This window comes from Lolium rigidum, chromosome 6 (assembly GCF_022539505.1).
Source record: "Lolium rigidum isolate FL_2022 chromosome 6, APGP_CSIRO_Lrig_0.1, whole genome shotgun sequence".
Taxonomy (NCBI): Eukaryota; Viridiplantae; Streptophyta; class Magnoliopsida; order Poales; family Poaceae; genus Lolium; species Lolium rigidum.
The window spans coordinates 98,479,466-98,505,409 of record NC_061513.1 but is presented as its reverse complement, the minus strand read 5'-3'; the positions used below and the strand labels follow the sequence as shown (position 1 = coordinate 98,505,409).

Sequence of the window (25,944 nt, the reverse complement as noted above, 5' to 3'; positions counted from 1 at the left end):
TGTGCCTGATCTTCGTCTTCTACAAGCAAGTTTCTCACCTATCAACTGGTCATGGAACGATTATTGTGTGTTTTCTGTTGGGATATTAATGGGTTATAGCCATAGCGGAGAGTAACAAAGAGTAGTAAGATTACTTACAGTGAAACTGTGAAAGTAACTTAGGTGGTACATTTTGATGCAATGTTTGACATGACATGTAATTAAATGAGAGAGATATTTGTGGTAACTAGTAGCTATAACATCAGGAATCCGTCTATGGGGGTGTTTTGGCTCATGGGTACATACGCTCCCTATATTTTTATTTGAATATATTTTAGATATATTTCAAAATTTTAATTTTTTTAAAAAAATCTTGTGTACATCTACATGTGCTACGCATCTACCAAGCCGTTTCATAAAAAAAATGACTTATCAGGTAGCATGTAAAAAAGGAAAAATAGTGCTTAAAATAAGGTTTTTTGCAATATAAATTTTGTCTTTTTTTTAGAGTACGCAAACGCGTACCTTTTTTTTTATAAAAGACAGAGAAAATTTACAGAAAATTTACAGATTAGTTCTTCCATGCGAACATAGAGAATTAGGGGAAATCAATACACTCCAAAAGGCACACACGCACGGCTACTCTCCTAGCCATTGTCAAACACTCCACGCGACCATGCGTACTATTTTGTCTTTTTACATAGACCAGAAAAATAATAGTTTCTCGAAGCGCACATATATTGTGAAGATGTATATGTATATATTTTTATTAAAAAAATCCACAATTCATAAAATGTTTTTTGATGCATGGAGCATATACACGCGAGAGCTGAATTGAACTTCCATCTATAAATTAATAAATAAGTTAATATAGCATGTCTCTAGCGGAAAACCACTTTTTTTTTTAACTTGGAAGCATGTACTCCTTGTACCCAAGAAAACATTTGAAAATGTTGAAGAGAAATCTGAAAAAAAAATTGACGCGTACATATCGATATTATATGTTTGCACACCAAGTATCGCGAATTTTTTTTGTGTTCTATGTGAACATGATAAATAAATATTTTCTGAAAAGTTTTTAAACACCAAAATTTGTATTTTTTGCATACAACACAAAAAATATATGTTTTCCACGAAACAATTTTATGAGCACATATAATGTTGAGATGTATGCGTTAATTTTTTGTTCACATTTTAAACTATGTTTAAAATTATTTAAAACCAGAAGCGTATGCTACAAGATGTAAAAACGCATCACCCTCTCTCTATGCACTATAGAGAATATAGAGTATCATATGCATGATAGTACCTTAAGTTACGTTTCGCTATGAGTAGTCTAACAGAAACATTTTAATAGTCGATGTTATTACCTCTATAGTAGGTAGTATCGTAATTATAGTTAACATTGAAAGCTACATTTATTATTTTGTAGAGTTATTTTTGCTTCAAATGTGTGATGTGATAATAACATGGTACAACTTTATATTAAGCAATCGCTGGTAATTTCAGGAAGCCAACATTGCTCCTGAGTTAGCCAAAATGATCGGGGAAGGAGTGGATGTTATCAAACTCTGCAGCAAATACCAATTTTGATGAGAGGTTTGTGAAGCTATACTAGCCCGCACCTCCTAGTATGAGTAGTGTAATAGCAAGAGTTATGTTAAGTTGTTATTTGTGTGGTCCTTTGAGGTACACAAAGACAACGATTAGGCGTCCCTTAAAAAAAGGCAACGATTAGGCGTACCTCAGTATTAAGCTAAAATCAGCCACAAAAATTATATACTCTCTCATATTTATATTAGGTCTCGTAGTTTTAGTGTAATTTAAATTAAAACCAGCACGTGTATATTAATTAAAATTATAATATTTATTATGAATAGGAGGGAGTAGAAGGATAGTTTTTTTGGTTGACCGGCTGTTCGGTTTTAAACTGATACGGTCGAGCTTGACAGCAAAATAATAGCAGGACTAGTCGAAATACAATATGTTCGTTATCACCACCTCCACCAGGAATCATGACTGTTAAGTTTCATGCACTAGCCACTTGAACCAAAAGTCTGAACTGATGGAAAGGGCCAGGCAATCCACATATACATTTCACAACACCCCCACTCATGTGAAAGCCAGGATTTGAACTCGAGACCTGGGGCTCTGATACCATGTTAAGCTTCATGCACTAGCCACTTGAACCAAAAGTCCGAACTTATGGAAAGGACTAGGCAATCCACATATACATTTCACAATAATGACCAGCCGACTAGTCATGCGGTTTTGGGCTGGTGGTCTGGTGGACAAAAAAACAAAATAGACGGAATTATATTCAGTTTATCATACTTCTTTCGTTCACTAATATAAAATGCTTTAGGGTTTTATAGATTAATCTAATTTGATATGTATTTAGTTTAATTTTAATGTGTAGATTAACTTAATATGGTTTGTATCTAGTTTATTTTTATAATATTTAAAGTATATTAGATTTGTACATAGGAAGTATTTATTACTTATCGAAATAGTCGATGTTAATTCGGTTTCGGTTCTGGCAAGTTTTATATGGTTTTCTTGTTTGGCCTTTTATGCCTGAGAATTTATGCGAACGTGTAGAAAGAATTTTTTTTTTGAAAGGTGTAAAAGCTTTGCTCCATTCTACTAATTAAGAAGATAAATGTTAGTTAATTGATGGGAAACCGGGCGGAAAAACTGTTGCAACGAACACTAACAACCACAACCGCTAGCAACACCAGCAACACCTAAATCACGAGCAAACTACTCCCAAAGCAAGAACTCTTGCAACCACAACTTTCAGACAAAGAGATGAGAATCATGCATCAAACAGCTCCAAACTCCTTGTGGTACCACTTTTCTTTCTTCAGGTACTCTTTCACCTTCTGGATTTTGCCCCCGAAAGACTTCTCCGCTAGTAGGCGAGCAATCTATTTGCTAGATCTAGGGCTAGCCGCCTCCAACCTGACAAGAAGGCCGCAAAGCTCTCTAGCAAAGAGCACATCAGAGTTAGGTGCCAAAGCGCCTACCTTGATGACCTTGTCGCCACAATGGCACGGTGGTGTGGAAGCCACCTCCGAGGTCACAAGCGAGTCCATCTGCAGATGAACCATCGATAGAGGATGGAAGGGGATCTCACACTTCTCCTTTAGGCTGGGCATGATAAGGCATGATCCCATCGATGCCCTCGCACTCAGAGGCAATTGGCAAATTAGGTTGAGGCGAATGGGAGGCCCGAGGGGAGAAACAACCAAAGAAGCATTCCTCCACAACCACATCCTTCTCGCCATGGGCCATCACAGTGACCGCAACATCATCAACAACCACGAACTACTCCTGCTCAGAGGCCTCACAAGAAGCAAACAAGTCCGCACGCTCCCACGCTCCACAGACTCGGTGGCGAGCACCAACAAAAGCTTGAATTTTGATGCCTCCTCACGCAGTGGATGAGCCACCTCCTCGATGTGGTCGGCAACAAGCTCAAGAAGTTTTGTCCACATTTGCGCGAACTGAGACTGTAAAGATGAGGCCAAAGTGATGTTGCTTTGAAAGCGGTGCTCCCGACCGACATGCTCCCAACCTTCCTCTGCAACAATAGAAGCAACATGAGAGAGGCCGCCGCTTGCCGACGCAGAAATTTGTTTTGATTTTTCTTGATAGCATTTTTTAAGTGCTTGCCGACGCAGAAATTTGTTTTGATTTTTCTTGATAGCATTTTTTAAGTTTTAAATAAACAGGTGTGCCTATACCCATGTTCCACTACTATTTCTACGACAGCAATCTGGTAATTAAGTTGATTTGGAGGGACACGATCAGGGTTTATAGTTGGCCTGCATGTTGCATCACATTAGAAATCTTGAGCACAGGCCACGTTACGGAAGACAGGGCCTTCGGTCCCAGCCTGTAACAGGCTTTAGTTTTAGTTGGTCAACCAGGATTATTCAAATGGGACTAAAGGCAAAGTTACCGGGTGATCAATTCCAGCCACTAAAGACGAAGCCATCATATAAAGGCAAGAAAGATGAAGATGAACAGCCAGCCATCGGGTGATCAATTCCCGTGTCTAGCCTCCGACGCCAGCGACCCAGATTCCCGTGGCCGCGGCACGTGACACTCAATTTCGACGCCAGTAATGACGACACAACGATCGGCTTTCGCGAGAACGAACCGTTTGATTTTAGAGAGAATTCCTTATTTGACACTACTTAAAATTTCAGTTCCTTATTTGGCCCTCGAAAACTTTTTCTTCCTTACTTGACATGTAAACTTTATTTTCTTCCCTATATGGCACTGCCGTTAATTCTGTTAACTCCTGTCGTTATCATTATTTTCTTTGGACTATCATACCCCTGCCTCAGTTGACACAGACTAAACTAGAAAAAAAACACTTATACCCGTATGCACGCGCTAGCTAGCATCTATACCTTTCAGCTAAACTGCCGTACCGCGCCACTAACCAGCTAGTTAACCTCCGCCTAGCTAGTTCAGGTTGTTGTTTTTTTCCAAACTAGGCCCGCTGACCGCATGCACGCGCGTAGCTAGCTTCTACTTTCCCTTGCTTTTTTTTTTGCTGTTTTTTATACGCGCGCAGCTAGGTAGTTACATGCACGCGCATCATTTTTTTTATTTTAATTCATCCGTTATGTATTTTTCTGTTTTTAATTGCTTTATTATAATTACTGCTCCCGTACATGCACAATGCATGAACCAGCTTCAATCAACTTAAGTGAATTTCTGTCGAGAGTTCTCTGCTCAGATCCGGAAATTCAATTCGGCTCCCGGGTGCGTATGCTCCCTCTACTAAAAATTTATATTTCGAAATGTCGAAAAATTTGGACAAAAAATTCTACATGTACATCTTCATAATATACGTGCGTTCGTCAAGTTTCACGAAAAAACAATATTTTGTGTGATCTATATAAAAAAGAGAAAGTTTATCTTGTGAAAAGCATTATTTTTAGCACTGAATTTTGTCTTTTTTACACACGTCAGATGATAAGTCGATTTTTTATGAAACGACTTTGTGAGCACGTAGCACGTGAAGATGTACGTGCGAACTTTTAGTTTCAATTTTTTTTGAAATTTAAAATGTATGTAAGATGCATTTCGAAATATAGAGAGCATATGAACCCATGTTCCAAAACACCGCTCCCGTTGGTCATGTAAACAAATTGGTCACATAGGGGCAGAAACGTCATTTTACGTCTCAAGCTAACACCGTTAGTGCTCAGAATGCACTAGGATGTCATATAGGGAACAAAATAAAGTTTACATGTCAAATAGGGAAGAAAAAGTTTTTCAAGGCCAAATAAGGAACTGAAATTTTAAGTAGTGTCAAATAAGGAATTCTCTCTTGATTTTAAGTCCCAGCTCGTGTCACCAGTCAGGACTAAAGAGGGTACCACTGACGCAGCGGGCCACAAAACCCTTTAGTCCTGATTTAAGATACAAATCGGGATAAATGGTTCCTAACAAACCGGGACCAATGGGTGTTGTACGCTTGGACGAATTCAAGACGACGTGGCCAGACCTTCAGTCCCAGCCCAGGACACGGCCAGGACCAAAGAGGCCTAACGAAAGGCGCCGTGTGCCTATCTAGGAGACTTCCCTAACGGGCAGCCGGCATGGACACCGCGAAGAATAAGTTAATGACCAGTTGCCATAGATTTATGCTTTCCTAATACAAATATCTGGAAACAAAAAAGATTGCCAAACTACCAATGGCTGAATTATTCTGAATATACAGATAAAAACAAGCACTAAACCATAGGTGAATCTATTCTCACGGAAGCAATTTACATCTTGGAGGCCAGCCATCACAACCAACTGCTAAACACCCTTTCAGATGCCTTAGTTTTCAGCCAATGATCATGAACCTAAGGTGGAGGCGGCTTCCTTAACAGATAGATAACCGCTGCAGCAAAACAACGATGTATCAGAAGAAAGAAAGTATAGCCCAATGCTGCATGCAATTTATGTAAACTATTACAAATAGCATTTCACATTAGTTGCAGATTTATCAAGCCCTGCTATCGTAGAACTCTAAATTTAAGGTTTACCAATTACACGTAACCATACTGAAGAACTGGGCCCACCTGTCAACCCACAACAGCCCCTTCCTTAGGCTTGGTGGAATCCCCAATAGGTATGTATCAACCCACAACAACCAAGGAGCTGACAATTGGGCCATGTTTCATACTCCCTCCGGTTCAAAATAATTGCCTAAAAATGGATGTATCTAGACATGTTTTAGTGTGTAGATACATTCATTTTGGGGCAATTATTTTGAACTGGAGGGAGTAGTATGGTTGCACTTAACAGTTAAATCTGGATATTTGAGATACCTATGCCTAAATCCAAAGTTATGTGATGGACTGTACAAAATATGAAATTTACATAAGAAAAAACGCATTGAGTATGCAGAATATGAAGAGAATCTTCTTTCATAGAGCTAACAGATACATACTGTAATTAACTTGTTAAAAGAGCAGAAGATTCATGAAAGAAGGTAACAGAAACCAAAAAAAAAATTAAAGAGAATGGGTACTAAGTTAGGGCTGTCTAATACTGTCTGAAATTTGCGTCACATATGACATACTAATCAGTAAAAGAAAATACCTCATGGGGCAATACCCATTGCCGAAAATTGCCAGTCTTCAGAGTTAGGTGTCCCCATTATGGTACTGGGGAGTGTAAAGGGGAAAAGTGTCAGCTACAGAAGGCGATAATTTGACGATTGCATTACAGAATTGTATCGCACTTAGCTTCAAAACCGAACTATAGAGTTGCAGTGGCAAGTGATACTGTGCTAAGTTACCTGAGGTTGCATATAACCCATCCCTTGGGCGTAAGCTCCATGCGGGACCATCTAAATGGAACATGAACAAGTCAGTTTGAAGCATCACTAGGTTTAAAGCAACACAAGCTAGAAATACTAACCCCTTGGGCACTTGAGCTAGTGGCGCCATGGGCACCCATCGTATCTTTCTTTACGGATCCATCACCAGATTTTGAGGTCAATTTACTATCACCCTACAGGAAAGTAATAGACAAAGAAGTTTGGTTAGTATTCACAACTGAAAAGTACAGTGTATTAGTTGGAAACTGGAATGGCTTTCGTGAATCCAGTTATATTTCTTTCCCGTATGTATGAAACTAGAAAGATGCAAGTATGATTCAAGTGTTCATGTGAGGAACATGCATAGTTTCTATCAAGTGCAAACTATAACTGATTAAAGGGCATGGCTCAATGAATCTGATCAGGTTTTGGTAAGCAGGCACTTAGTGCTTTTTGAAGCTATGGTTAAATTAGGACTAAAAGGAACCAAAAATTTGTTTTTGTTTTGCATTGATGCAACAACAGAGTTCAGTGAAATCATAATAACGGGTTAGAATATGACATACCTCCATCTGCAATCACCGCGACCGTCCGGAAAATTGCAAGGAAGAAGACAGAGAAGCGAGGTGAGATGGGATATACAAAGCAAGCAAATTAGGCGCATGTGTACTAAGGAGAAGAGTGGAGCAAGAGGCATGATTACTACATACATCTCTGTACTTTTGCAGGTAGATCTTGAGCGGGTCGACGTACTCCTCGAAGCCGAGCGTGGCCATGGCCCAGAGCAGGTCGTCCCCGTTGATGGTCTTCCGCTTCTCCTTCTGGCACTTGTCGCTCGCCCTGCATCCACAGCGAAAATTACAGTCGAACCCAAACAGAAGTAGAACAAAGCGAGGGTGACGCTAGCTAGCTACCGAGGAGGAGGAGCAGCAGGGGCTGAAGCTGAAACTCACTCGCTGGTGACGAAGGAGATGAACTCGGAGACGCACTCCTGGAGCGTCTCCTTGGCGTCCTTTGCGATCTTGCCGTTGGCGGGCACGGCCTTCTTCATGATGCGGCTGATGTTTGCGATGGGGAGGAACCTGTCCTGCTCCCTGACCCCGCCCCCGCCGCCGCCCCTCGGCGGGCTCCCGCTGTCCTCGTCGGCCATCCGGCGGCCCGAAACCCTAGATCCATCGGGAAAACAAATCAGCTGTCAGGAAATTCGTCGCTCGCGCCATGGCGGCGCGCGATCGAGGGGAGAGGGATCGGACGAACCTTATAAAAACGCGCGCGCGCGCAGGAGCGGAGGGGAGAGAAGGAAGGTTGGGGGGCTGGGAGGAGACGGTGGTGGTTGGTGCGGTGAGGAGAGGAGAGGTGGGGAATGGGAGATCGGACGCTGGAGAAGGAGAGGCGGCTCGGGCCGGTGCGATGTGGAAGACGACGTATCCGGGCCGTTCGTCGGTCACGAGAAGAGAGAGAAGCCTGCTAGTGGGTCCTCAACCTGCCGGTGGACCCCAAAATCTAGGGCCCAGATGGTTGTGCTATGGGCTTCTTATTACGGCATCACCAACGCCGCGACCCAAAACACGACTCATTTGGTCTGACTTTATCCGTTTGAATCGCGTCGCGAACAAAAATTTGGTTATGGTCCGGCCTGCTAAACTAGTACCTCCAACGACGTAATCCATTCAGTCCGCGCTAGCCAGTTTGGAATGGCCCACGATGGCCAAGGGGAGGACGTAGGAGCACATACTAGCCACTGGCTAGAGGGCCCAGGAGGACGTATCAGGACGTGCGCGTCGTCCGTCCCGACGCATTCGTGATCCAAATTTAACGAACAGTTGGGTCGGTCCGTTTAGGTTGTGCAGCTGGAGCATGCGCGACATGTCCGTCTGCCCTCGCAGATGGTTTCGGACAGGGCAGGACCAGTTGGATCACGCCGCTGGAGATGCACTTATCATCTATCTCGAGTAAACACAATGGGCTTATTCTTGTTTTGTGGGGCCATGCTTTTCGACTCTTTGTTCTCAATGTAAAAGGGGCCTCCTATTTGATGCGTTCAGCGTCATGTCACCACTACGCATGCAGCAACACCTTGAGGCCCCCATCTTCCTCTCCTTCCTATCATCTTCTTCTATGATCCAGTCCCCCTGACATGGGTACGCCATATTGGGTACTCAGCATTACCATCCCGGGTACTGAGTCTAGGACGTAATAGGCTGTGGTGACCCTGCATACCACTGCATGTTGTAGTATGCCAGTCGTTGATATAACATTCACGAAGTACCATTCCGCAAATATTACATCCCTCAGAGTAGTACAACAGAACATAGCAAGGTCCATACCTCATTCACATATTATTACAATTAATATACACATGTCTTCTCGGAGCTCCTCTTGGGTCCTAAGAGGAATACTCCCGGGTTCGAGGCGAACCCAACTTAACTTACAATATAAGTGTCTCATTAAGCTAAACATTTATTTCCTCGAGCAGCTAAATACTAAGAGTTCGGGCTGCTCGGTTACTACTACTATCGGATATATCTAGGCTTGTTCTCCTCCGGAAGCCTCCCGGATCCGTAGACGATGATGTAGTCTACGCCTTCAACTCCTCTACGAGAGGTCAGGTTCATCATAGCCGATAATCTCGGCTCCTTCATTGTTGTCGTAGTCCTCCTCCAGACGGTTCAGACAATCTAAGCATGGGATTTAAGAGTGGTATGAGTACGAGCGTACTCAACAAGTTCATTATAGATAAGAGGTGTTTAATGCACTAGCTACGATATTAGACCAGAAAGTCTAATACCAATGCAAGTTTTGACAAACATTTCTTCAAGAGATTGCTTTTATTTCAAAGAGCTATGTCCGTCGGCCTTCACCGGTTTACTAGAACTTCATGGAGCTCCTTTCCGGCGGCGTTCGCAGTTCCTCAATCCCGGAACGAGGAGTGACGGAGTCACGATTCTTACACTCGCGAGAGGTGTGTTGCTTTACCCATAAGAGATCTTAACCTTGATGCCAACCGGGCAGCTTTCCCGTCCACACTTCCTTCGGTGTGAGGCCCGGTATAAGGTCTAGCCAATCATGTTCCTCCGCTACCTCGAACACCCACCCTTTATTGCATGCGCCGACCCTGGGTCCACGTCGGTCCCATTATTCCCGTAATTTCAGGGTGGACCCCGACCACGACAACAGTGCTGGGCTCTACCATACACTCCTACGCCGGTGGCTGCAACCCATCATAGACCGCAATACCGTGGGGACTTAAGGCTTCCCCAGCCTACCGCTTGTTCTTCGAACGACAAGTGTCTACGGATCGTGCCGTGGGGACTTAAGGCTTCCCCGACCTACCGCTTGCCGCCGACGAGATACAAGTGTCTACGGTAAAGCGCATCCGTTGATGAACGAGAGGTGGAAACACTTTTGACTACTCCGTCCCACTCCGGATCTTATGGTTAACACGGGTATTACGGCACAAGAATCACTGGCGACATTTGTTGTTTAATCCTAGATGGATATAAACCCGTGCAATGGAACCTCCACCATATCAACACAATCCATGGTTCCATTGCCCACCACTTAGTCATATTCATCGTTATGAAAGTAGTGGTTTTGGTTTTTATGCAATAGTGATAACCATAATATTTTGTAAGTAATTTGATAGAAATACTCAAATGACATGAGCAAGTGATGAACTTGCACGAACACCGCAAAGTTTTGCGGTTGGAAGGTGTGGACTGACCCTTGTCCTCTCGCCTCCGAAAAATAGCATCATTGTCCCGATAAGGGCAATGGTTAAAGAAGCAATTATGCATGATTCCATTTTTAGGGTTTGTTCCCCCCTTCCGATGTCGTTATTCTTTTATGTAAGGATTTAATACTAAGAATAATTTGGGGATACTTGTTTAAAAGTAAAATACTACCTTGAAATGTTGTCAAGGTGTTTTTAAGGTCCAAATACATTAGTGGACTTATTTTTATTGTAGAAAATTAGGTGTGTGATTTAAATGATTATTTAAATCATCAAAATAGGACTTATTCTTAAGTGTCTTCAAAAATTCTCTTTGATATTTTATTTGGATTGAGAATTTTATGCTGATTAATTTTCATATTTTTACTTATTTTTTTAGAGCTATGTTTTATTTTATAAAATTCTTGGAATTTCCCATTTAAATGGGTATTTTGGAAATGTCCAAAATACCCCTCGGACCCACTGTCAGGCGGCCGAGCTGGTTAGGTTGGACCAGCCCAGTGGGCTCGGTCCAACCGACCCGACCGCTTCGTCGTCCTCCACCCCGTAACCCTAATTCCCCTTTCGGCTCCCGCGACACCGAAATCGCCTCCCGCCAGTCGCCGCCTCGCTCCGGCCGTCTCCGGCCATCACCGGCGACGACCTGGTGCGGATCCGGACCGTCTCTCGACGGCGGACATGGTGGTCCGCGTCGATTTGACGCTTCGCGTCCACCTCGTCTCCTCCCCAACGCATCCGCACCTCGGCCGCACGGATCCGTGAAGATCCGCTCGTTCGTCGGCGTCCCCGGCGCCGTGGTGATGCCGTGGAGATGTCGGCGTTGCGGTGATGTGGCGACCAGGCTTGGCTTGGCCTCAGCGCTGCCGTCGCCGGGCGTGTGCCGCCGTGCCGCCACGGTCGTGCTCATCCGCTCGCTCGTAAGTTTCTCCTCCTCTCTCCCCTTCGTTACCTGTTCTATCTTCTTCTCTTCTATGTGCTCTGGCCATGGTTTTCCTCCCTGTGGAGGTCGGCCATGCTGCTCGTTGTCTGCTCTACTTGCGCTTGGCTCACTCGCTCGCTATGTATGTTGTTTCATCGTGTCGGTATTGCCATGCTTACTCATGCTCGTTCATGATTGTGCACGGTTCTCGTGCATGTTCCGGAGCCACATGCTGGTTGTATCTTGCATATTTGGTTTGGAACCATCCTCGTGCCTCTGTTCTACTTGCTATACTAGCCGGAAATTCATGTGTATTCAATTTGGCTGCTCCGGCCCGATTACCATGTGTAATCCTTGCAATTTGCAAGTTCCGGAGCAGCGATATGTCGTCCCTTGTGCTTAATTTTCATGGTAAGCTTGGTTAAGCATTACTGCTCGGTTAGCTGCATGATTCGGTGATTAGCACTAAGTGCATAACTTGTTTAATGGCTCTTGTTATTATCATGGCTTGATTATGTGTGTGTGCTATCCTTGTCCGGATTGATCCGAGTGGTACATCATGTATTTGATGTGCTTCTGGATACAATTATAAATCATTCATTTGATTATCTGTGAAGCAATTATTTATAAGATGTGGCTATATAGTTGATCTGGTTAAATGTGTGGTTGCTAGGCTTGGCTCTAGCATGTCTTAGCATGCTCTAGTAAGCTTCTGATGATCATATGATCATCAGTTGCTTGTAAAGCTCGTCGTGTTATGATCGTGCCTCTCTTCTGCTCATCCTTGTGTCCGTGTGACACCAAAATCTGTACTCGATGCATGCTTTTGCTTGCTCAAGCGATTGCTCGATGCTTGCAATGATCCATTGGATCAGTCTGCAAGACTCGGTGCTTTGATTCCTTATATGATTCACTTATCTGTATTGCCTGGCTTTACTAAAATAGATAAGTAATGTGAACTGCTTGCAGTAATGATCATTTCATTGAGTTTGGCAGGGCTAGATGGATGCCACCACTTGGTTGGGTACCCTAGCCCTCCTTTTGAACCCTTCTGGGTAATGATAACCGTGCATGGCTTATTAGTTTGGGCTGGTTCGGTGGTTGAGGTGACCTTGACGAGCAATTCATTGTTGTTTAGGTAGCTCCCACCCTTGTTGGCTTGCTATGGCTTAGTGAATATATCACTGGGTAATTCCTTGTTGGATTTCCGAGTGATCTTTGATGTTGACAAACAAGAATAGACACATATTGTCTATCAATCCGATGGTGTGCTAGGTTATAGGTGCTAGGTGACTTTGGTTGAATAACTAGGATCATTTCCTTGTTGGATTGCCTTGGTTATACCACTCGTTTTGGTCTAGCCGGTGTTCCCTTGGTGATTTCCTATTGGCTTCACCCATTTTTGCTTGCACCAACCGACTTGGTAGCCGGATGATGATACAATCTGGGTATTCTACCCTTCGTGTTCCTGTGATGCATTGTATGCTTATTTATGAGCAAGACTTGGTTTTGCTCGGGTTGATCTCGTTTATACCTCACTCCAGCTCCTAGAAAATGGTGTGTTGGTGTAGAGGTTTTGCTTCGTGCTTCGCTTTCTTGGCTTGCTCTGCTCCTCCTTGTGGCTTGTGCTTGATCTACTCCATGGTTTACTTCTCCACAGAAATCAGTTCTTTGCTTGAGCCGTTCCTCGGATGAAGTTCTCGGCTATGTGTTCTTCCTGTTCTAAGTGTTCTTGTTTTCTCGATGACTTACCAAGATGCCTCGCCGATGAATGAGCTAGGGTTTGGCTCAAAAGGTTATATATGATGCCCTCTTGCTCCCTCCGGTCGACAAGCTTGGCCTGGTCACTTTGGTGACTCTCCCTGGCTGTGTATGTGCTGGTGGACATGCACACAGCCCTGTGAGCTGCTTGTGTAGTTCCTGGTTGGAACTTGGTCCATTTGGTGGATCAGCTCGGCAGCTTGATCATATCCCTTTCATTTCCTTTATTTGTTAACCTGCCAAGTGGCTTTGCCACTTGGCTTAATACTGGTTTTGCTTTGATTTGTGCAGGAAATCAACAATTGATCACAGATGGACATGGAGTTCATCAAATCCAAGATCAAGTGAAGATGATCTTGTATTATTTAGGCTAGGATCATTGCTTGTACTTATCTTTTTATTCTCTTTTATTTTTTTCAATTTCACCAATTCTTGTAATGTGTTGTAATTCATTTATTTTTTCTGATGAATATTGTAATGACAATGTAAATTGTGTGATGATCAATAAAGCTCAAGGTTTTTCTCTAATGAGCTTTACTTTACTTTAATTGCTCATATTGTTCATTACTTATTATTTACTTAATGAATTTCCTCACAATTCAATATTTAGGTTAATTATTTAATGTTTGAATTTGAAATTCAAATTCAACCTTGGTTTAAATTTAACCATGTCACTTATCAAGAATTCACTCATACACTCTCCCCTCTCTTCTTAAAACCCTAAACTAATGAAGTGAGATGCAAGTTTGTCGCACTCTCGAAACCCTAACCCCGTAAGGTGTCGAGAGAGAAACTTGTCCCCTTTCGATGCAGCTTTTGTTTAAAAGCGCGAAATTTCCCCGAATTTACTATGCAATGCACATCCCTTTCTAAAATCTACCCCTCGATCGTCTCTAAACCCGGGACATTACAGCCTTTCCCCTTAAAGAAAACTTCGTCCCGAAGTTGTGGTTGTAATACCCGAACGACTCGGGGTATGTTTTCCTCGGGTCTTCCTCTTTTTCCCGGGTGGCTTCCCTCTCGGGATGATGCTTCCATTGTATCTTGCGATACTTGATAGCTTTATTTCGAGTTGTTTCCAGCTCTCCTCGAGAATCTTGGCCGGCTTCTCGATGTACGTCAAGTCCGGTTGTAACTCAAGCTCATCATGTGCTATTGGTTCATCTGGGGTCTTCAAACATTTCCGAAGTTGTGACACATGGAATACATTGTGAACTTGAGCTAACCTTCCCGGTAGATCCAACTCAAAGGCTAAACCTCGATTTTGACTCAGTATCTTGAAAGGTCCTATATATCTAGGAGCTGAGTTTTCCTTTTACTCCAAACCTCCGGAGTCCTTTCATCGGGCTTACCTTAAGATAAACCATGTCTCCAACTTGTGGTTCCCATGTCCTTCTCTTCCGATCGGCATAACTCTTTTGCCGACTTTGGGCTATCTTAAGCTCTGTCTCGATAATGTCAATGATTTGTTGTTTTTCCTTGACATAATCGGGGTTGAACTCTTTGCTTGCTCCGACTTCATACCAACATATTGGTGATCTACACTTCCTTCCATACGAGCTTCAAATGGTGCCATTTTGATACTCGCTTTGATAACTATTGTTGTATGAGAACTCACGCTAAAGGTAGATGCTCCTCCCATGATCCTCCGAAGTCTAGGGCACAAGCCCTAAGCATATCTTCTAAGATCTGATTGGTTCTCTCGGTTTGTCCACCGGTCTGGGGATGATAAGCGGTACTATAATCCAACTTGGATCCTAAAGCTTCATGAAGTCTGCTTCCGAAATGCTGATGTGAACATGGATCCTCGATCCGATACTATCTTCTTAGGCACTCCATGCTTACTCACGATCTCTTTGATGTAAAGATCGATAAGTTTCTCTCCTTTATCCTGCTGGTTTACCGCTAAGAAGTGTGCACTTTTCGTCAACCGGTCCACGATTACCCATATCATGTCCTTCTTTTTATTAGTCATGGGTAGTCCGGTGATGAAATCCATCCCTATTTCCTCCCATTTCCAATCCGGAATAGGTAAAGGTTGTAACTTCCCTGCCGGACTCTGGTGTTCAGCCTTCACTCGCTGGCATGTATGGCATTCTGCCACATACTGTGCTATTTCCCTCTTCATGTTATTCCACCAGAATAGTTCCTTTAGGTCCATGTACATCTTTGTACTTCCCGGATGTATGGAATATGGTGTTTGATGAGCTTCCCGGAGTATTACTTCCTTAATTTCAGCAATATCCGGAACGCAAATTCTCTTCTGGAACCATAAAGATCCAGATTCTCCGCGATGAAATTCCGATGGTCTTCCCTCATCTATTCTCCTCATCTCTTCTATAATGAATGGATCGTCCAATTGACCCATCATTATCTCATTCTTCAAGTTGACATTCAACTCATCGGCTACTTGCAACGCCGATAATCCTTCATGGGCTTCCTTCTCCCAAAGTTGTATTTGGGCTTGACTTATTTCCTTCTTCAACTCCGGTGATATTTCTTGTTCAACTCCTCCGAGTACTCTTCCTACTCGGAGCGTCCTGCTACAACATTAGCCTTCCCTGGTGTGTAATTGATTGTCAGATCATAATCCTTGATCAATTCTAGCCATCTTTTCTGCCTCATGTTGAGTTCCTTTTGAGTGAAGAAATATTTGAGGCTTTTATGATCCGTATAGAGCTCACACTTCGCTCCATAGAGAAAATGTCTCCAAGTTTTGAGTGCAAAAACGACAGCTGCTAATTCCAAGTCATGTGTTGGATAATTCACTTCATGAGGTCTGAGTTGCCTTGATCCATAGGATATCACTTTCCGATCTTGCATGAGTACGCAACCCAATCCATGTTTGGATGCGTCACAGTACACGGTGTAGTCCTTGCCAACTTCTGGAACTGCTAACACCGGTGCCGTGGTGAGTTTCTCTTTTAGAGTTTGAAAGCTCTTTTCACACTCCTCGGACCACACGAATGGTGTGTTCTTTCTTAGCAACTTTGTCATAGGTCCTGCTATCTTAGAGAATCCTTCAATGAATCTCCGATAATATCCTGCCATTCCTAGGAATCCTCGGATTTCCTTGACAGTCTTGGGTGCTTCCCATTCTAGAACTGCTGCTACCTTACTCGGGTTAACAGCTATTCCATCTTTACTGATAACATGACCAAGAAATTCCACTTGATCTAGCCAAAATTCACACTTGCTGAATTTGGCATAAAGTTGGTGTTCCCTTAGTGTTTGCAACACTAACCTCAAATGTTCGGCATGTTCTGCCTTGTTCTTGGAGTATATCAGAATATCATCGATAAATACGATGACAAACTTGTCCAGATATGGCATGAAGATCTTATTCATGAGATTCATGAATATTGCTGGGGCATTGGTCAATCCAAAAGGTACTACAAGGTATTCATGGTGTCCATACCTTGAGACAAAGGCAGTTTTCGGAACGTCTTCCTTCTTGATCTTTATCTGGTGATAACCGGATCTTAGATCAATCTTGGAAAAGACTCCCGCGCCTCTCACTTGATCAAATAGATCTTGTATTCTTGGAAGTGGATACTTGTTCTTGATTGTGACATTGTTCAAATTCCTGTAGTCTCCGCACATCCTTCTTCCTCCATCTCTTTTATCCACGAAGATCACGGGTGATCCCCATGGTGAAACACTCTCCTGAATGAATCCCTTTTGTTCCAAGTCATCCAGTTGCTCCTTAAGCTCTTTCAATTCCTTAGGCCCCATCTTATATGGTGCTTTGGCAATCGGAGCTCGTTCCTGGAATTAGGTCGATAGTGAATTCTATCTCCCTATCTGGTGGCATACCAGGTAATTCCGCAGGAAACACATCCTGGAATTCATTTACTACAGGTATATCTTCTAACTTCACCTCCTTCATGCTGTTAAGCTATAACTCAACTTCAATCTGTGTATGTTTGTCGCCTTGGTAGATCATTCTACTTCCATCGGGACTTTTCAATGACACCGTCTTGTTTACACAGTCGATCAATGCTCCATTAGCTTCTAACCAGTTCATACCAAGAATGACATCAATGTCCTTCATCGGTAAAATGAACGAGTCCGCGTCAAACGCGCACTTATTGATCATAATGACTTGTTTTTGTTTGGCATGGGTTACTACTATCGTTCCCCCGCAGAAAGTATGGTTATGGGTGTATCTAACTTAGTGCAACTAATCCCATGTTTGATGATGAATTGTTGAGAAATGAATGATGTAGTTGCACCGGTATCAAAAAGTACTTTGCCAGGATGAGTGAGTATCTGGAGCGTACCTATCACCGCCTGGTCAGAGTTGACCACCTCTTCCAGACTAGTGCAGTTCAGCTTGCCGAAGGGCTTCTTATTCTTCCAGCTCCCTCCGGTGTTTCCTCGATTTCCTCCTCCTCCAGATTGACCTCCACCAGTGTTTCTCTTGGGGCAGTCCTTCAGCATGTGCCCCTCCTGCGACAACCAAAGCATATAATCTTTGGCTTCTTACGATCTTTGGCCAAATGCCACCGTGAATCCACGGCTCTACGCAAATTATTTGATTTGCAGTCTGGAATGCTTGGTTCTTCCTACTACCGTAGTAGTTGCTGTTGTTGTTGTTGTTGTTGTTGTTGTTGTTATATCTGGGCTTGAAACTCAAGTTGGTATTAGGCTTGTTACTAACAAACCTCTTAGGCTCAAACTTGGCCTTTTTCCTCTTCTCTTCCTGCAATTGCTTGAAATCATCTTCCAGAGTGATGGCTGCATCCACCAACTCTTGAAATTCTGTCGCTCTCATCATACGGAGCTGTACTTTGAACTGGGGACTTAACCCCCTCAGAAATCTCTTTTTCTTCTTGTCCTCGGTGTTGACTTCCTCAACAGCGTACCGGGACAATTTAGAGAACTCCCTGACATAGGTCAGGATCGCCTTGTCCTTCTGCTCGAGACTCTCAAACTCTCGACGCTTCAACTCCACAATACTCTCAGGGACATTGGATTCCCTGAACTTCCTCGTGAATTCCTCCCGGGTAAATACCTTTCCAGTCGGGTAACGGCTACAATATTGTCCCACCATGATGCGGCAGGTCCACAGAGCAGATGGGTAGCATAACGAACCTTCTCATGGTCGTTACATCCAACGGTATTGAGCTTTCGCTCAGTATCCATCAGCCAATCTTCCGCGTCCATTGGCTCGGGCGCGTATGCGAAAGATATAGGCTTGGTGTTTTGGAAGTCTGCTAATGTGACTCCCGGGTTCTCAGGTCTCTCCACCCTGTTTTGCTGCAGCAACTCTTGAAAGAATTTATTCTGCTGCTCCAGCGTTACACGCTGTCGCTCCTCCACCAGCTGCATGTACTGGATAAAGTTTTGCTGCGTCATGGGTGGTGGTGGTGGTGGAAACTGATCTCTGGCTGTACCCTCAGCCTCTTCCTTTTCTTTTGCTTCTCGCTCCATGCGCTGCGCTTCAGTCTCGTTTCCTAACGTTCCCGACATAATCCCCCTAGTTCTGCAACACAAGATGATACTCATAATTACTCCATGCGCAGGTTTTCTGAGCTCAACTTTGTGCACAGAACTAGTCTCGCAATGGAAATCAAGAAGCAAATCCAAATCATACAAAACATATACCCTGTATATACATACATAAGTGGTCTTATTACAATACTCGAGTCGATGTGAGTATGCAAACTCACTTATTAAAGTATATGTACAAATTTATACAAATATTACAAACTATAATACACGTGGTACTTGTGTATTACAACCTCGCCTCCCTTGGTGGACTCTAGTCGATCTTCACTCCCGGTACATCCCGAGGCTTCCATCCGGTCGAACGTGTCGTCCTCCCGATAGACCCCGGAACATAAGGTCTCCCCGTTGGCTGGTAATCCGAATCCGATGATGATCCTAGGGAGAAATCGGTATTCACAAACCGATCGTTGAGTGCATCATAGTCCACCCATCGGGTGTACTCTCCCGTAGCCCCACCATAAGGGTTACCAAAACTCATACCCGACTCAACTTGAGTCGGATATCCTCCATCCACTCCTTCATTACTAGGATAGCTCGGTTCCGGGTTGTTGCGTCATCATTCATCTCTCCATCATAATACACAGAAGTACTATGAGTTCCAGTATCCGATCCCCAACGCCAACCCCTGGAATTCTCGATAGGAGTCTCGGAACGCTGGTTGTTTCCGGATTCCTCTCCGCCTTCGTATCCCCCATAGGAACTACCCAGGTAATTCCCAGGTGTAGCAGGTGTAGGTTCACGTGCAAGTGGATCAATGCTGATGTAGTCACCAGCTGAATAAGCCGGTGTGTGCACTACATTCTCCATAGGTTCTTTCCCCCTACTCTCCTCCTTGGGTGCGATAAATTCCTCAAGCATCGTATCAATTGCTCCTATCGAGATGATGGTTCAACTGAAAGAGTAATGATATGAAGTTACGGCTATTATCCATATATTTTGCCGCTGCTATGGGTTTACGTTTAGCATATTTGTAGTGGTTGAGCATGGGATCTTCTTCCTCCTGATTATGAGGAATATAGGAGAACTCGGAATTCATAAGCTCTTTTGTCTTATGTTCCCGTATGTCGGTTATGGCTCTCATAACCGCTATATGGTAGGCTGTGTTGGTTGTTCTAGCTTCTCCAGCTGGCATGACTACGCTCATTCCCAAAGATTCGGGAAGTCGCGAGTCCTACCACGCACTTGGCCAACACCGGTCCATCATAGAACATGTACTTCTTTACTGGAATCTGGGGATCACACCCAAATTCCAATAACATGGCTCGTAGGATATCTGCAAGTCCTCCTTGGTATTCGTTCAGTGTGGAATCCATAACTTTCACGTTTCTTCCCGGTCGTGAACTTGCCATGTTGGCTCGTAGAAATAGAAAGATTATAAGATTAGTAATAATGCATCATAATAGAGATAATAAAGAATTATCGCACTAAAAGATATGATTGTTGTATTCTCAATTGAATATACATCATATTTTTAGAGAATTCTTTACTAATCCTATTTGACTCCTAACGTTTGGTCCCATTTACTAGGTTCCAACCTAAGGTCAAAGCTTTTGCTCGATACCAAGCTGTGGTGACCCCGCATACCACTGCATGTTGTAGTATGCCGATCGTTGATATAACATTCACGAAGTACCATTCCGTAAATATTACATCCCTCGAGTAGTACAACGGAACATAGCAAGGTCCATACCTCATTCACATATTATTACAATTAATATACACATGTCTTCTCGGAGCTCCTCTTGGGTCCTAAGAGGAATACTCCTGGGTTCGAGGCGAACCCAACTTAACTTACAATATAAGTGTCTCATTAAGCTAAACATTTATTTCCTCGAGCAGCTAAATACTAAGAGTTCGGGCTGCTCGGTTACTACTACTATCGGATATATCTAGGCTTGTTCTCCTCCGGAAGCCTCCCGGATCCGTAGACGATGATGTAGTCTATGCCTTCAACTCCTCTCGAGAGGTCAGGTTCATCATAGCCGATAATCTCGGCTCCTTCATTGTTGTCGTAGTCCTCCTCCAGACGGTTCAGACAATCTAAGCATGGGATTTAAGAGTGGTATGAGTACGAGCGTACTCAACAAGTTCATTATAGATAAGAGGTGTTTAATGCACTAGCTACGATATTAGACCAGAAAGTCTAATACCAATGCAAGTTTTGACAAACATTTCTTCAAGAGATTGCTTTTATTTCAAAGAGCTATGTCCGTCGGCCTTCACCGGTTTACTAGAACTTCATGGAGCTCCTTTCCAGCAGCGTTCGCGAGTTCCTCAATCCCGGAACAGGGAGTGACAGGTCACAGTTCTTACACTCGCGAGAGGTGTGTTGCTTTACCCATAAGAGATCTTAACCTTGATGCCAACCGGGCAGCTTTCCCGTCCACACTTCCTTCGGTGTGAGGCCCGGTATAAGGTCTAGCCAATCATGTTCCTCCGCTACCTCGAACACCCACCCTTTATTGCATGCGCCGACCCTGGGTCCACGTCGGTCCCATTATTCCCGTAATTTCAGGGTGGACCCCGACCACGACAACAGTCGTTGGGCTCTACCATACACTCCTACGCCGGTGGCTACAACCCATCATAGACCGCAATACCGTGGGGACTTAAGGCTTCCCCGGCCTACCGCTTGTTCTTCGAACGACAAGTGTCTACGGACCGTGCCGTGGGGACTTAAGGCTTCCCCGACCTACCGCTTGCCGCCGACGGATACAAGTGTCTACGGTAAAGCGCATCCGTTGATGAACGAGAGGTGGAAACACTTTTGACTACTCCGTCCCACTCCGGATCTTATGGTTAACACGGGTATTACGGCACAAGAATCATTGGCGACATTTGTTGTTTAATCCTAGATGGATATAAACCCGTGCAATGGAACCTCCACCATATCAACACAATCCATGGTTCCATTGCCCACCACTTAGTCATATTCATCGTTATGAAAGTAGTGGTTTTGGTTTTTATGCAATAGTGATAACCATAATATTTTGTAAGTAATTTGATAGAAATACTCAAATGACATGAGCAAGTGATGAACTTGCTCGAACAACGCAAAGTTTTGCAGTTGGAAGGTGTGGACTGACCCTTGTCCTCTGCCTCTGAAAAATAGCATCATTGTCCGATAAGGGCAATGGTTAAAGAAGCAATTATGCATGATTCCATTTTTAGGGTTTGTTCCCCCCCTTCCGATGTCGTTATTCTTTTATGTAAGGATTTAATACTAAGAATAATTTGGGGATACTTGTTTAAAAGTAAAATACTACCTTGAAATGTTGTCAAGGTGTTTTTAAGGTCCAAATACATTAGTGGACTTATTTTTATTGTAGAAAATTAGGTGTGTGATTTAAATGATTATTTAAATCATCAAAATAGGACTTATTCTTAAGTGTCTTCAAAAATTCTCTTTGATATTTTATTTGGATTGAGAATTTTATGCTGATTAATTTTCATATTTTTACTTATTTTTTTTAGAGCTATGTTTTATTTTATAAAATTCTTGGAATTTCCCATTTAAATGGGTATTTTGGAAATGTCCAAAATACCCCTCGGGCCCACCTGTCAGGCGGCCGAGCTGGTTAGGTTGGACCAGCCCGGTGGGCTCGGTCCAACCGACCCGATCGCTTCGTCGTCCTCCACCCCGTAACCCTAATTCCCCTTTCGGCTCCCGCGACACCGAAATCGCCTCCGCCGTCGCCGCCCTGCTCCGGCCGTCTCCGGCCATCACCAGCGACGACCTGGTGCGGATCTGGACCGTCTCTCGACGGCGGACATGGTGGTCCGCGTCGATTTGACGCTCGCGTCCACCTCGTCTCCTCCCCAACGCATCTGCACCTCGGCCGCACGGATCCGTGAAGATCCGCTGTTCGTCGGCGTCCCTGGCGCCGTGGTGATGCCGTGGAGATCGTCGGCGTTGCGGTGATGTGGCGACCGAGGCTTGGCTTGGCTCGGCGCCGCCGTCGCCGGGCGTGTGCCGCCGTGCCGCCACGGTCGTGCTCATCCGCTTCGCCCTGTAAGTTTCTCCTCCTCTCTCCCTTCCGTTACCTGTTCTATCTTCTTCTCTTCTATGTGCTGCGGCCATGGTTTTCCTCCTCGTGGAGGTCGGCCATGCTGCTGTTGTTCTGCTCTCTTGCGCTTGGCTCACTGCTTCGCTATGTATCTTCGTTTATTGTGTCGGTATTGCCATGCTTACTCATGCTCGTTCATGATTGTGCACGGTTACGTGCATGTTCCAGAGCCACATGCTGGTTGTATCTTGCATATTTGGTTTGGAACCATCCCTGTGCCTCTGTTCTACTTGCTATACTAGCCAGAAATTCATGTGTATTCAATTTGGCTGCTCTGGCCTGATTACCATGTGTAATCCTTGCAATTTGCAAGTTCCAGAGCACTGATATGCTGTCCCTTGTGCTTAATTTTCATGGTAAGCTTGGTTAAGCATTACTGCTGGTTAGCTGCATGATTCAGTGATCAGCACTAAGTGCATAACTTGTTTAATGGCTCTTGTTATTATCATGGCTTGATTATGTGTGTGTGCTATCCTTGTCTGGATTGATCCAGTGGTACATCATGTATTTGATGTGCTTCTGGATACAATTATAAATCATTCATTTGATTATCTGTGAAGCAATTATTTATAAGATGTGGCTATATAGTTGATCTGGTTAAATGTGTGGTTGCTAGGCTTGGCTCTAGCATGTCTTAGCATGCTCTAGTAAGCTTCTGATGATCATATGATCATCAGTTGCTTGTAAAGCTGTTGTGTTATGACTGTGCCTCTCTTCTGCTCATCCTTGTGTCTGTGTGACACCAAAATCTGTACTGATGCATGCTTTTGCTTGCTCAAGCGATTGCTTGATGCTTGCAATGATCCATTGGATCGATCTGCAAGACTCAGTGCTTTGATTCCTTATATGATTCACTTATCCGTATTACCCGGCTTTACTAAAATAGATAAGTAATGTGAGCTGCTTGCGATAATGATCATTTCATTGAGTTTGGCAGGGCTAGATGGATGCCACCACTTGGTTGGGTACCCTAGCCCTCCTTTTGAACCCTTCGGGTAATGATAATCGTGCATGGCTTATTAGTTTGGGCTGGTTCGAGTGGTTGAGGTGACCTTGACGAGCAATTCATTGTTGTTTAGGTAGCTCCCACCCTTGTTGGCTTGCTATGGCTTAGTGAATATATCATCGGGTAATTCCTTGTTGGATTTCCGAGTGATCTTTGATGTTGACAAACAAGAATAGACACATATTGTCTATCAATCCGATGGTGTGCTAGGTTATAGGTGCTAGGTGACTTTGGTTGAATAACTAGGATCATTTCCTTGCTTGGATTGCCTTGGTTATACCACTTGTTTTGGTCTAGCCGGTGTTCCCTTGGTGATTTCCTATTGGCTTCACCCATTTTTGCTTGCACCAACCGACTTGGTAGCCGGATGATGATACAATCTGGGTATTCTACCCTTCCGTGTTCCTGTGATGCATTGTATGCTTATTTATGAGCAAGACTTGGTTTTGCTCGAGTTGATCTCGTTTATACCTCACTCCGGCTCCTAGAAAATGGTGTGTTGGTGTAGAGGTTTTGCTGTCTGTTGCTTTCTTGGCTTGCTCTTGCTCCTCCTTGTGGCTTGTGCTTGATCTACTCCATGGTTTACTTCTCCACGGAAACAGTTCTTTGCTTGAGCCGTTCCTGGATGAAGTTCGGCTATGTGTTCTTCCTGTTCTAAGTGTTCTTGTTTTCCGATGACTTACCAAGATGCTCGCCGATGAATGAGCTAGGGTTTGGCTCAAAAAGGTTATATATGATGCCCTCTTGCTCCTCCGGTCGACGACTTGGCCTGGTCACTTTGGTGACTCTCCCCGGCTGTGTATGTCGTTGGTGGACATGCACACAGCCTCGTGAGTCTGCTTGTGTAGTTCCCGGTTGGAACTTGGTCCATTTGGTGGATCAGCTCGGCAGACTTGATCATATCCCTTTCATTTCCTTTATTTGTTAACTCGCCAAGTGGCTTTGCCACTTGGCTTAATACTGGTTTTGCTTTGATTTGTGCAGGAAATCAACAATTGATCACAGATGGACATGGAGTTCATCAAATCCAAGATCAAGTGAAGATGATCTTGTATTATTTAGGCTAGGATCATTGCTTGTACTTTTCTTTTTATTCTCTTTTATTTTTTTCAATTTCACCAATTCTTGTAATGTGTTGTAATTCATTTATTTTTTCTGATGAATATTGTAATGACAATGTAAATTGTGTGATGATCAATAAAGCTCAAGGTTTTTCTCTAATGAGCTTTACTTTACTTTAATTGCTCATATTGTTCATTACTTATTATTTACTTAATGAATTTCCTCACAATTCAATATTTAGGTTAATTATTTAATGTTTGAATTTGAAATTCAAATTCAACCTTGGTTTAAATTTAACCATGTCACTTATCAAGAATTCACTCATACACTCTCCCCTCTCTTCTTAAAACCCTAAACTAATGAAGTGAGATGCAAGTTTGTCGCACTCTCGAAACCCTAACCCTGTAAGGTGTCGAGAGAGAAACTTGTCCCCTTTCGATGCAGTTTTTGTTTAAAAGCGCGAAATTTCCCCAGAATTTACTATGCAATGCACATCCCTTTCTAAAATCTACCCCTCGATCGTCTCTAAACCTGGGACATTACATAGGCGAAGCCCATGAAGAAAACTACACGAAGCCGAAGTCAAGTTACTATGTAAAATAGGATGGCTAGGATCATATAGTGTAAATCGACATAGACAATGTAATCAACCTCGAGGTGGAATTTGCGACCTATCCCACAATATAAGGGCTAGGAGGAGCCACCGAGGGGGGACTAGATTCACAACCCGTGATACACTTGTAACCCTAGTTTTCTGATAATACAATCTCGGTGATTTTCACCCTTGATCCTACTTTCATCGACTGCCTAGTTTGGCTGACCTTTCTTTGAATTCACCAGCCCCTTCATCAAAATCCAAGTGCATTATTATGGGCATTGATAAGGTTACCCCTTGTCAATTGGCCACCGCTGACTAGGACACGTTCTCCTACCTCAAAACTGTGAATTCACCAGCGCTCTCCTTCCTCAAAACCATGACGCGTCGCCTCGCCGCCTCATCCTCCCTATACCCCCTCCAAACACACAACCATCTCCAGCCGGCTCCCTGTATCCCGCACCCAAGCC

The 25,944-nt window shown here is 43.7% G+C and overlaps 1 protein-coding gene across 1 annotated transcript; it reads right to left on the bottom strand.

Moving 5' to 3' along the window:
* Positions 1–5,620: 5,620 nt before the first annotated feature.
* LOC124667584 (nuclear transcription factor Y subunit B-3-like) lies at positions 5,621–8,161 on the bottom strand. Its single transcript, XM_047204841.1, has 8 exons — positions 8,075–8,161; positions 7,771–7,983; positions 7,528–7,657; positions 7,384–7,389; positions 6,919–7,011; positions 6,797–6,847; positions 6,598–6,662; positions 5,621–5,893 (listed from the first exon to the last, which is right to left on the bottom strand). The coding sequence occupies exons 2-7, from the start codon at positions 7,965–7,967 to the stop codon at positions 6,642–6,644; spliced, it is 498 nt and encodes a 165-aa protein (XP_047060797.1). The 5' UTR covers positions 7,968–7,983; positions 8,075–8,161; the 3' UTR covers positions 5,621–5,893; positions 6,598–6,641.
* Positions 8,162–25,944: the final 17,783 nt, after the last annotated feature.